The sequence below is a fragment of the Patagioenas fasciata genome, chromosome 10 (genome assembly GCF_037038585.1).
Source record: "Patagioenas fasciata isolate bPatFas1 chromosome 10, bPatFas1.hap1, whole genome shotgun sequence".
NCBI classification, from domain to species: Eukaryota; Metazoa; Chordata; class Aves; order Columbiformes; family Columbidae; genus Patagioenas; species Patagioenas fasciata.
Window position 1 is genome coordinate 11,677,244 of NC_092529.1, and position 12,853 is coordinate 11,690,096.

At 51.8% G+C, this 12,853-nt stretch overlaps 1 protein-coding gene across 2 annotated transcripts in view; it reads left to right on the forward strand.

Annotated features, from left to right (window-relative positions):
- Nucleotides 1-1,507: 1,507 nt before the first annotated feature.
- BSN (bassoon presynaptic cytomatrix protein) overlaps nt 1,508-12,853 on the forward strand; it is a 92,667-nt gene continuing 81,321 nt past the window's right edge. For both annotated transcript variants that reach the window (XM_065845484.2, XM_065845485.2), the window contains exon 1: nt 1,508-1,755. In XM_065845484.2, coding sequence (XP_065701556.1) covers nt 1,586-1,755 — 170 coding nt within the window. In that variant the 5' untranslated portion in view covers nt 1,508-1,585. The remainder of the gene's footprint in view (nt 1,756-12,853) is intronic.

A 12,853-nucleotide genomic window follows, 5' to 3' on the forward strand; every position in this document is an offset into this window, starting at 1 on the left:
TTGAAGCCCAGGGCTTGTGCCAGGCTGGACTGTGAGCTGGAGTCTGATGCTGGCTGTGCAAACTGCTCCTGAGTGTGCAGTGGGTGTTCTGAGTCTGCTGTGCTTGGGAGAAAAACAAGCAAAACAACTGTTTTTTTTTGCCCTGTTCTGACCATCTCACCTGTCCTGCTCCCCTTCCATCCATTCCTGCACCCTCCACCTTTCTGTGCACTTGCTGCTTTTGGAAATTGCTCCTGATGTGGGTTTGTTCTGTTTTATTGCACTTATACGGTGCCCCTGCCCAGAACTGCAGCCTTTTTGCTCTTGTTTGGTGGTGGTTTCAGCTGTTTTCAGGTGGTTTCTGCCCTCTCCGGACCTGCCCCTGGCTGTGGGGTGACCTCCAGTGGGAGCCTGTGCTGCTATTAACAAGAGGTTTAATTAGCGCCTCCTCTCATTAAGTACAGGTGAGGTGTAGTTGCGCTGTAATTGCATCTGTGCACTCTGACAGCATCAGGCTGCCCGTGACCTCATGTGGAGGGGGCACATCTGTTGGCCGAGCGCTGTGTGACCTAATGGGGATGGGAGGTGCTGGTTGGCTGGGCTCTCTGTGACCTTCCCTGGGGAAGCTGGGTGCTCATGGGCTGAGCCTGCACCTTGGGCAGAGCCTGTGAGCCCATTGGTTGAGCCCTGTGACATCATGGTAGAGCAATGATGATCAGTGGCTGAGCGCTGTGTGACCTTATGGGTCTGTCACCTCATCTGAGAGCCCGTGACCTCACACCAGAGCCTGTGTGCTCACCCACCAGGCACTGTGTGACCTCACAGGGAGCTGCGTCTGCAGTGCCTGGCTGTGAGTGACCTGCAAGGACAATGCGTGACCTCATGAGCTAGCAGGGTGCTCATTGGCCAGTAGTGTGTGATATCACAGGGCTGCCTGTGACCTCATAGGGAGCAGGACACCCATTGGCTGGCAAGGTGTGGCATCCCAAGGCAGATCATGACTTCAGAAGGGTGTGGGACATTCATTGGCTGGCAGGGTGTGATGTCCTGGGGCCGCCCATGACCTCAGGGGGGAGGAGGGAGCTCATTGGCTGTCAGACTGTGACCACCCAGGCAGGGCGTGACGTCCTGCAGCAGCACGTGCTCATTGGTTGTCGGGGTGTAACCTCATGCAGAAGCAGATGCTGATTGGCTGCCGTGGTGTGACCTCACGGGAGACTGGATGCTCATTGGCTGTCAGGGTGTGAGCTCGCGTGGCGCCGCCTGGCGAGCGCGGAGGGTGCAAAGCGCGGATTGGCCGGTGGGCTCGGCGGGGCGGGACCATCCCGCGCGCCCGCCGCCGCCTCGCGCTGCCATTGGCTGCCCCTGCGCACGCCCGCGGGGCGGGGGGCACGTGCCGCCCGCGCCGGGGCGGGGCGGGAGGGGACGATGGAGGGTGGGGCGACGGGCAGCGATTGGCTGGGAGGCGCGCGTGCCCGCGGCGCGAGCGGGCGGGTGCGGGGGGCGGCGCATGCGCGGGGCCGGCGGGGCAGGCGGCGATGGCGGCGAGGGGCTGATGGCGGCGGAGGCGGCGCTGCGCTGAGGGAGCGGTCCCGCCCGGCCCGCCATGGGCAACGAGGCCAGCCTGGAGGGCGGCGGCGACGACGGGCAGCTGCCGCCCGCCGCCGCCGCCGCCGCCGCCGCTGGGGCCCCGCCGCCGCCCGCCGCCTCCAAGCCGCTTTCAGCACCGGGCGGCGGCGGACAGCTCCCGGGCAGCGCGCCCGGGCCCGGGCCCAGGTCAGAGCGCGGGGGGCTGTGGGAGCAGCGGTGGGTGCGGGGGCAGATGGGCTTCGGGGCGGGGGTGCGGGCAGAGCCGGGTGCTGGTGCGCTGGGCGCGGGGGTCCGGGGTACAACAGGCGGGTGCAGGGTTTTGGGGGGCAGGCAGGAGCTGCAGGTGTGCGGGGCACGTGCGGGCAGATGCGGACAGGCGGGGTCAGGGAGGGGCTGCAAGGGGTGCGAACTGTGGGGGACCACGGTGCGGCAGTTTGGGGTGCGGGCAGACACGGGGATAAATGGGACGTAGGGGGTAGATGGAGGCACGCAAGGCAGGTCACTGCTGGGGGTGCAGTCCCAGGGCAGGGAGCAGCTCAGAAAGACCCATGGGTGCTGGGAGAAGGCAGGGGTGTGGTTTAGGGTGAGATAGGGACAGCATACTCTCGGGGGGGGGAGCACAGTATTTTGGGGGGCAGAAGAAAGGGGGGTGCTGCCTGGTGGGTGAGGGTCCAGCAGTGAGGGTTGGGGCGGCACAGGGGGACTGGGGTCTGGAGGAGGGAGGATGTGTTTTGGGGTTAAGGAGCCTCAGCCATGCACGGCAAGAGGAGGGGAGGTCCTGGTTGGGATGGGGCCCAGAGGACAGTTAGGAGCAGCCAGGGCTTGGAGGAGATTTTGGGACGCAATCTGGAGGAAAGGGGGGGTGCAGAAGAGGGTGACCGGGGCTCTGTATCCGCAGGGTTGTGATGAATGGTGGGTGGTAAACTGAAAGCTGGGGAGCAGGCTGGGGATCTGGTCAGGGTGGGAGGACAGTGCTTGGCGGCACCGGGGTCTGCAGACATCCTGACCATGGCCACCCCAGCTGGAGACGGCACCAGTGGGAACGGCCATTATGTAACAGGAGGGATGTGCAGCCCTGCTAGGAGTCACCGGTGCAAAACCTCGCGGGGAACCGCGCTGAGCTGCACTCCCTCTGCCAGGCAGCGCCAGCCAGCAAGGAGCTGCTTCAGGAGCGGGCGTAAGGTTGGAGATATTCCTTTAAAAAAAGCTGATCCGAAAATATCACCCCATCTGGAAAAATAAACGCAAGGAGCACAAAGTTGTATGGAGGGATGCGGGGGACTCGGTGGCAGTTTGCCCACGGTGCGCAGCCGAGGCGGCAGTGTTTCGGGCTCTCCACCTTGCCTGTACGGGGATGAGCTCTGCTTGTGTTGTTGGTCGCGTTACTTCCAACAGAGAAAACATGAGCAGGAACCTTGACGGGAGGCTGCGGTCTCACTTGGCGGTGCTTTCCTCTTGGTCCTAGCCAGCTGGCTGCAATCGCTGCTTGCAGGCTGCACGTTACTGTCCAGGTGGGATTCAGGGAACCTACAGGGCATTTGAGCTGCTGACAGGCTTTTTTTTTGTAAAATCTCTGTTAGCTTTTACACAGAGAGTGTGAAAAAATACCCCTGAGTAAAATCATGCCTGTTTTCCTTGATGTTTTTCCAGTTCCCCTTGCTCAAGAGTCACTGATCCCTCCGCTTTGGAATCTGCCAGTGGGAACTTGTTCGTAGGTTGCTCCTAACAATTTTAATTAAATACCCACATGGCTATTTGGGCTGGCATAACAAGATCAGCTGAGGGAGCTGTGCAGATCTGCTGTCTCTGTCTGTTCTGGTGCTGCCATGGGGCTCTCCCATTGCTTCCCCGGGTCTGGATTTGCTGCCGGGTCCTGGGGCTGGGGATCCCGGGGGCTGTGGGGATCCTGGAGCACATGAGGCGGGCAGGATGGAGTGACACAGCCCTGCAACGCTGCCCATCCTCGCTCCTCCTGCCAGAAACACTGCCTTGATGTGTCCGGCCGTGCCCAAGCCCTTGCATGCTGAGCTGATGCTCCTGCCCCTCCTGGGGAGCTGCTGCTGGGGAGCTGCCCTCCCTTGCAATTAATTAACACAATTAAAGAGCTGGGCCACACGGGGCTCTGCGGGCTGACGGCACAGGCTGCTGCGGAGTGATGGTGGAATGGGGAAGATGCTGATCTGTACCAGTGTTTAAAAAATGAGTGTAGGAGGAGTGTGGGGGGCTGAGATAACGTTTAGGGATTTTAATTCAAGGTAACGAAGTGGAAATGAAGGAAAAAAACAGGCCTCAAGAAGAAAGTTGGCTTTGTGAGATCCAGGAGTGGTCACATAAGATAGACCAGATGTTGTAAAAGGTTTAGCAAAGCGCGGCTTGTGCTGACTGAGCAGCGGGTGTGTGGTGCGAAAGTACGGCTCCAGAAATCCCATATAGCAAGGCAAGAGGAAGTGAATTTCTCTCATTGCTTGGACAGGTTGGTTTTGTTTTTTTCTCTGAATTAAGTAACCTAAATCTTCATGCAAGTCAATGAAATGCATAGTAATATTACTTTTCTGTGTAATTTTTCACAGCTTGCTCTGTGTCATAAGATATTTAGACTATTGCCCTGTGTATGAGGTACACTGGATTCTGGGGTCTTGTGTTTAAGTTCATAATAATTGTGTTCAAGAAACTGTGCATGCACTGTGGAGAGACTTCATAGAGTAAAAAGTAGCATCTTCTCACCAGGTTGTGATATCTGCAGACTTTGATTTTCTGCTGGCTGCTTTGTGCGAGGCGCGGCGGTGCAGGAGGAAGGAGGTGTGTGCGGTGCTGGCCTGCCGGCGGGTGCAGCTCTGGAAAAGGCCGAGGTGGTGCGGGGTTGCACCGGGCAAGGTGTTTTCAGTGCAGGTGGGAAGATCTTACCCTGTGCATGGTGCTTCCCAAATCCTGGCTGGGAGGGCTGTGCCTGGCTCTGGTACCCGGGCAGGGTGATGCTGTCGGGGCGGGAGGGAAGGGTTGCTCCCATCTGCAAAAAGGACCCACTGTCACCTGAGAGGAGAGAAAAGATGGAGTGTTGTTAACCTGTAGGATCAAAGGAACAGAAATCGGTTGTGGATGTGTTTGGATTGAAACTTTCCAGCTGCCTGGCAGTGTGGTTCTGGTTTGCTCCTCCAAAAAGACACCCGAAGCAGAAGGGACAAGATAATTTTAGTGTCCAGCTTGATGGACTGATGAAAAGGGTTTGGATGGCAGAGCAGAGACGACGCCAAGTTTAGAAATGTAGCTTCGGGCACAGAGCTTTAGGTGGCTGTTTTTCCTGGTGTCCTGAAGAGAGACTTTACTGCTGTTTTTGATCACATTTGTCTGTACCTGATTTATGGCCGATTCATTCAGGTTTTCGTTCTGTCTGCTGCTCAGCTGTGGAGCTCCTAAAAGGCTGTTTTTGATGCCTGGATGCATGAGCTAAAGCTGAAGGACAGCAGAGGTGAAGAGGGTCTGTCTCCTGGGAGGCACTGAGTATCAGCCACGAATGCCCGGGCTGTCAGTGGGAGCTGTGGTGCGTTTGGTGTGGCTGTTCCTCGCAGCCTGGGAGACACACATTGCAAACAGCTGGACTGGCTGCGGGGCTCTGGGGCCAGGAGGAAGCTTTCTCCTATGACACGCTGGCAGAGACCACTGGGACCTTTGCTTTCCATACTAAACAGGCCACTTTAGTCAATACCCCTGAATTTCTCAAGCCTCCAGGTCAGCACGCTATGAGCTGGAGTGACCATGATGGGAAGCTTCCAGCACTGAGCGGAATCCCACCTGTGCTGTGAGTGCTTCTCTGAAACCTTCACTTGGCTTGGGACAGCAAGTCAAGTGTCCGTCCTATTTACCCTGCTGTACATTTAACACCGATCTGTTTGGCAGTCAGAGAAATCGGAGGATATGAAAGAGCGTAGTAGAAGCAGGACTGAAAGAAGCACACCTCCAAATTAGAGAAAATAGCTCAAGTTTGGAAAAATGTTAATAGTTCAGATGCTCTATTCTGCCCTTTTGATAGCTCACTTGTGTTTACTGGATATTGGCCTGTTTTCTTGCCATAAGCACCACAGCAATAATATTATAGGTAATAAGTATATACATAAAGTAATTTAAAAAAAAAAAATCAAGTTTGCTGATTTCTTTTTAAATAGACACTTTCCACCAGCTTGCAGAAATGAGCAGTCGATGTCCATTTTCGTATGACTATGCCAGAAATAAAGCCATAAAATGAGACTGTGTGATGGAAAAATAACCTATACACAGGGCTCACAGCTGTGTAGAAACCAAGCTCTGTATTTGTTTCCATGCACTACCATCCCCACAGAGACTGAGCAGGACTGTGCAAAGACAGTACCACCAGAGGCATCACTGGAAAACCTTTTCCTCAAATATTTAAATAGCTTTTTCCTGGCCTTTTGCTGAATCGCAGACTGGCACTCTGGCAAAGCTGGCCATGCACCCATGCTTAGTAAGTATTAGTTTATTTACTATAAGACATTTGGAGGGTCAGGAGGGAGCTGAGGCTGGGTTTAAGTGAGGAGGGAAAGAACAGGTATGCAACATTTCAAGCTCATAAAACCTGTGTGAGCAAAATAAAAGGTAAAAGGAGGAGTACAAAATGGCTTACTTGACAGATCAAGTCAAAATATTTGCTGTGTTAAATATCCCACTGGGCTTCAGTTTGTCTTCCTCTCCTGTGATGGGCAGGCGCTGTCAGCTGCAAAGTGTCTTCCCTTTAGCAAGAGGTATTTTCCATACTTTTGATGGCTATGACAGCAACCGTTAGGCCACTGAAGTTAGACAGCACACTTCTGGGTGCTTAAGTAACTCCTAAACCTCTTCTGTGAACACGCTCATCAATATTCTAAATGTTTGGCATAAAATATTAATGCTTTTATTTCCAAAACAAATACACAGATTTGCAATCTGCTGCAGAGGTTGGGGTTTCTCTCCGTTAAAACCAGCCTGGATGCTGTGTTGACTTCTTGCCTCTTTACCCTGTGCGTTTGCTGCGAGGGGCTCCTGGATGTGCCTGGATGTGCCGATGCCGATTCCACTCAGGAATAAAAATGTAGATGATTTTGGACAGGTTGATTTGCTTTGCTCTGTTGGCTCATGCTGGTTGGAAGGTTTGGAGGAGTCTCTGGCTTGTTCTTGCACGGTTTGCAGCTGTGGCAGGGCCATTTCTGTGCACCACAGCCCTGAGAGCTGGTGCTCGGCTTCTTCTGCTGATGCTCAGCAGTGCCACAGCTCTGGTGACTGCGTCCACGGGGACTGACAGGTCCCTGCAAACTGTGGGTCATGCTGGGTGCTGCCTCTCCAGCACGCCTGAGAAGAGCTGTTTCTTTGCTCTGCGAACTGAGCATGAATTTGACGCTTCCCATCATGTTCCCAATTATTGCAAACAGGTATTCAGTGCCGTGGTGTATTCCTGCAGTTTATACTGGTTTGTGGAATACTCGATGTGCGTCTGGACGTGCACCCACCAGAACAAACCCGCCTGCCTGTCGGCGCAGCCCTTGTTGCCAGCTCCCTGGTGTGACAGCACAACGGCACGCCATTGGCCGAGGGTGTTTTTCTAGTAATCCTGTTGCAAGATCAGACTCATGTCCCATGGAACAACTTATCCTTGATGCCATCTCAAGACATGTCAAGGATAAGAGGGTCACTAGGGGCAGTCAACATGGCTTCACCAAGGGGAAGTCGTGCTTGACCAACCTCATTGACTTTTATGAGGACGTAACAAGATGGATGGATGATGGCAGGGTGGTGGATGTGGTCTGCCTTGACTTCACTAAGGCATTTGACACCATCTCCCACAGCATCCTTACAGCTAAACTGAGGGAGTGCGGTCTGGATGATCAGGTAGTGAGGTGGACTGTGAACTGGCTGAAGGGAAGAAGCCAGAGAGTCGTGGTCAATGAGGCAGAGTCCAGTTGGAGGTCTGTATCTAGTGGAGTGCCTCGGGTCAGTACTGGGGCCTATATTATTCAATATATTCTTCAATTATTTGGACAAGGGAATAGAGTGTACTATCAGCAAGTTTGCTGACGACACCAAGCTGGGAGGAGTGGCTGACATGCCAGAAGGCTGTGCTGCCATCCAGAGACCTGGACAGGCTGGAGAGTTGGGCAGGGAAAAATTTAATGAAATATAACAAGAGAAAGTGTAGAGTCTTGCATCTGGGTAGGAACAACCCCAAGTTCCATTAGAAATTGAGGAATGACCTATTAGAGAGCAGCGTAGGGGAAAGGGACCTGGGGGCCCTGGGGGACAGCAGGGTGACCATGAGCCAGCACTGTGCCCTTGTGGCCAGGAAGGCCAATGGCATCCTGGGGTGTATCAGAAGGGGGGTGGTCAGTAGGTCCAGAGAGGTTCTCCTTCCCCTCTACTCTCCCCTGGTGAGGCCACATCTGGAATATTGTGTCCAGTTCTGGACCCATCAGTTCCAGGAGGACGGGGAACTGCTGGAGAGAGTCCAGCGCAGGGTAACAAAGATGATGGAGTGGAGCATCTCCCTTATGAGGAAAGGCTGAGGGAGCTGGGGCTCTTTAGCTTGGAGAAGAGGAGACTGAGGGGTGACCTCATTAATGTTTACAGATATATAAAGGGTGAGTGTCAGGAGGATGGAGCCAGGCTCTTCTTGGTGACAACCAACGGTAGAACAAGGGGTAATGGGTTCAAACGGGAACACAAGAGGTTCCACTGAAATTTGAGAAGAAACTTCTCAGTGAGGGTGACAGACACTGGCCCAGGCTGCCCAGGGGGGTTGTGGAGTCTCCTTCTCTGCAGGCATTCAAACCCACCTGGACGCCTTCCTGTGTAACCTCATCTGGGTGTTCCTGTGCCGGCGGGGGAAATGCACTGGATGATCTTCCGAGGTCCCTTACAATCCCTAACATTCTGTGATTTGTGTGATTCTAGCATACAAGATGCACCTTCAGAAGGAGTGGGCAGGCAGTCAGGGTAGGCAAAAGCATTTCCTAGAGCCAGGTAGCTCAGTTTGGATAAACAGGCTACACAGCAATGCTGTTCTGTTTTTTCGCTAAATGTGGAAATAAGATGATCACGTTGTCTCTGCTGATAAGAGCTGCTGCTCCTGAGTACTGTTTGGGGTTTTTTTCAGCTGGTGAGTGACAGCAAGTGCCAATGGTCATCCCGGTCCCACACATCATAAACTGTTATGAGTGCTGCACGTATTTTCTTTGGATTGAGATTGTTGCTGTTGAGCCATCAATGTGTTTTCAAATGTCTGTTTGAATGACAGATTTGTTATTTTTGCATCAGTCCATGGGCACGACTGTTTTTATGAACAGGTTTTTTTTGTCTTTTCTAGTGCCTGGAGGTGCTGAGCTTCAGCGTGACCCCGAAGTGCTGCTGTGCAGCCTGTCAGTCATGCCGGGCATGCCGTACCGCTTCTCGTGTCACTGACACTGAAAAGTTTTTATAAATGTAGTGAGCTGGCTCCTTCTGAGAACACCCAGCTCCTCCAACGAGCTGTTCAGGAGCCTACAAGGAGGAGTAGTTTTATTGCATCCTATAAACACTGGGCTGTGATTTATAGTGAGGGTGGAAGGTGTGTTCCTGGGGGGCTCCTCACCCCTGCTCTGCTCATATTTAATTTTAAAGATGACTTAACTGTGCTGGTGATGGCATCTCGCTGACTCTTGGCCTCTTTGTAGCTTAGTGCTGTGGGTTTGATACTGAGATAGACCTGAGCCCCATAACAGACTGGATGGGGCAGGAAACAGCAGCTCCCTGCCCAGGCTGAACTCCTCAGGGGCAGAGGAACATCATCCACCAAGGCAAGAAAAGCTGCTGCTGAATGCACTTTCATTGTTTTTCCTCTCTTTTTAAAGTGACATAGTTTGGCTTAAGACAAAAAGTGATGGCGTGCCATCCAGCCTGACTTCTGGCACTGGGTGGTAAGGATGGTCACGATGGCTAACAAAGGTAAAATGAAATCTGGAGTGTAGAGGTCCAAGCTGGCCAAATGGCAACAAGATGTATAAACAGTGAGCACAAATAAGAGTAGCAGCAGTTTACCAGAGGGTGTGATGGGATATATGCTTACATGAAGCTTAAATAAAAGCTTCACCTCCTAAAATATTTGGTCTCCCTCAGCCCAAAACTGTAGTTTCTGTGACGTACAGTAGATTAGCTGTTCATACTGGTTTGTTCCCTCTGAAGATGTGATTAAGTAGCTTGGTGCGTTCTCTTTTGTCAAAAATGATTTAATTGTGCTTTTAGGTCGTTGTCTATAGAGGGAAAATACGAGTATATTTGATGCAGTAAAGTGTATTAGGCATCTTCTAAAAAGAGCTACAGCAAAAAAACCCCTTCTCCTGCCCTGTCTGTTTCTTGAATATCAGAGACCCTAGACCTTTCTCCTGTCCCTGTCCTCAGTGTCCCCTGCAGCAGCAGTCCTGCTTGAAAACCTGTTGCTCCCAGGTGGCCTTAGCAGCTTGACCTTGTCCTTCTCTTGCTCCCTGGCATGAGGAAGAGCCTTTACGTCAGAGCGACCAAGTTGAACATCTCCACTTGGACACCATCAGTGCCTGTCCAAGAGCCAAGTGACTGTAATGGGGTGTGTAAGGTGCCAGTGGGCAAAGGGAGGAGCACAGGAGCAGGGGAGACCTTGGGGCCATTACCCACTTAGAGACAGCATTCGTCACCCCATCGTATAGTCCCACTATCGAGGTAACAACTAAGATCTTAAATGAGAGACTCTCCTATGCAAAGCCAAAATGGATTTGCCTGCGGTACTCCACATGTTTGAGACATGCAGATGTAGTTTAGCTTCCATATGTCTTCTGAGTGGCAACAACATCTTTAAGCCCAGGTGTGTTTGCAAACTTGGACTTGAGCCATCCTGTCCAGCTGGTTTTGCAGCAGAGAGCAGTGGTGTCTGGGATGTTCACCCGTTTCTGCTTCTGCAGCCAGATGATGGGGCATACTGCATGGCTGGGATACAGCAGGGGCATGTGGGTCAGGACTTGAAGCTGAGCCTTTGGAGATGATGCGGTGGTTCTACGCTTGGCCACCATGCTCCTCTCCTCTGTGTTCGCAGCCAGGCAGCGGGTGGTACAGGAGGGAAGGAAGGGACTTCTCATGGACACCGAGTCTTCTCACTGCAGCACAGTTATGCAGTGACTGCCCGAGTTGCAGCAAGCTCTGCCCAGGCTCTTGTGACACATGAGAAGCTCTTTCCTTCCTCCCTGAAGACTCTCGAGGCCATCCCATCTCAGTGTTCTCTCGTTCTCTGTGAACAGCTTCTGTGCTGGGCTGTGACTCCTGCTTGGGATGTCCCGCAGCTTCACCACCACCCTGTGAGGTGCAGGCTGCCATCTCCAGCCTGTCCCACCTGCAGCCATCCAAACTTGCGCTTTCTGAGCATGCTTGGCTGCTCTCCATGAGAACAGCATCTCCTGCACTCTTCTTGGAGGGTTTCCCCCATTTTTGACGGTTATAACACAGTCTAGAGCAGGCAGATGCTGTGTGGCTCAAAGGGAAGATGCATCCATGCTGCTTGAGAAATGCTGCTGAATTCTGAGGGATTCTGAGCAGGTGTGACTGACCATTCTCCTCTTGGCTCTGGGACCTGCTGGGGGCCATGGTTTCTCAGACATGACAAAGCAGTTTCCCACACAGCTTTCAGGTGAGGATTTGACAGCTCCTCGGAAGGCCACAGAAAAAAAAAAATCACCTTGGACCAAAAGGTTGCCGGGTGCAGATGTGACAAAATTCTGTATTGACATGCCCTCCTTCGCCTGCCCCAGAGACACACGTATCTGTGCAGGTATTACAGGGCAGGGAGACTTTCAGAGGCCAAATGTCAATAACCGAGAGTAGCTTTTGAACCTTTTTTCTTTCTTTTTATTTTTTTTTTTCCCCTGCCAGTGTACTACTGCATTTTAGCCTGTTTTGATTCTTTCCTGGCAGCAGGGCTCACACGTTTCTCCAGTTGCCAAGAGGGACGTAAGGCTGATGCTGAACTCTGAGCGCTGCTCCAGCGGACATTGCTTTGTAGGTCCAGTGCTCTCCTGAGGACCGTAGCATCATGAATGTGCGGATTTATTTTGGAATTTGGCTTTATTCATGGATTTTGAGCTCTGTTAGGAGTCGCTTGGAGTACACGACCTCTTCTGACATGGTCTCAGGGTGCTCCATCCTCAGAAGTTGTACATGAGCATGAAGGTAATGTTAGATGTGTCTTCTTCAGCTATTGAATGAATTCAGAGGGGTCCTGCCCTTCTCCCCAGCCCACCTGAGACCCAAATGGGTCTACCATGGGCTGCCCAGTATGAGAAAGAGTCTGTCGGTAGCTTGCACCCTTCCTTCCTCAGTCTAGACGTGAGGAGTACAAAGAGATTTTGCCATATTTAATGTCTACAAAAGGATGAAATTGTGTGTGGGAATTACTTTCAAAGATTGACATGTTGTAGCTGTTAACCACTTCTTGAATTTTTTTAACCAGAAAAAAACAGATTGCAGCCTGGGAACAACAGCATGTTGGGACACCATGCTGTTGTTTTTTCTTTCATCTAAAGAAAACATTTCAGTTATAGATATGTGAAGTTATGAGTTATAAAATAGGAACAGTTGAAATTTGGAAATGTGTAAGTTCTTAAGGGACTTGATAATTTGCCTTGCTCTTGTGAAAAAAAGCAAATCAGCTGAAAATACAAAGCTTGTGAAAGGCTTGGGGAAATGCAGTGCTGAACTACGCCTTTTTGCACGTTGATTCCAAACTGTACTTTTTCCTTTGATAAAACATGAAATTACTTTTAATTTATTTTGTTCCAGTCCTGGTTACATAAACTATTATTTGATCGTACAGCTGGACTGAAAAACTGTAGGAGGTCTCACATTTAGGATTTTGCTGCCTCTTTCTCATTAAGCCTACAGACTGATTTCTTTAAATGCACCTATTAATCTTCTTAGGGAGACAAATTGTTGTTTGGTTTGGTTTCTTCTTTCTTTTTTTTTTTTTTTTATTTTTGAACACTAACCCCCCAGTTAACTGCCAGGGTGAACCCTGATGGTTTGAAGCCTTTCCGGGTACGTCCGCGCTGCAGTTGGGCCACACGATGCTGACACGTCTTGTCCTGGCCAGGCTGGGTTTGGCTGAATTAGCTTAAACAGCTGAGGTGGTCCCAGCCTAAATCGTTCTCGTTGTGCTCAGTAAAGACCTCCAAGTCTACAGGATGGAGCAATACATTTTTTTCCATTTTAATTTTGCAGTGTGCTTTTTCAGTAGCTTGCCCATGGTAAC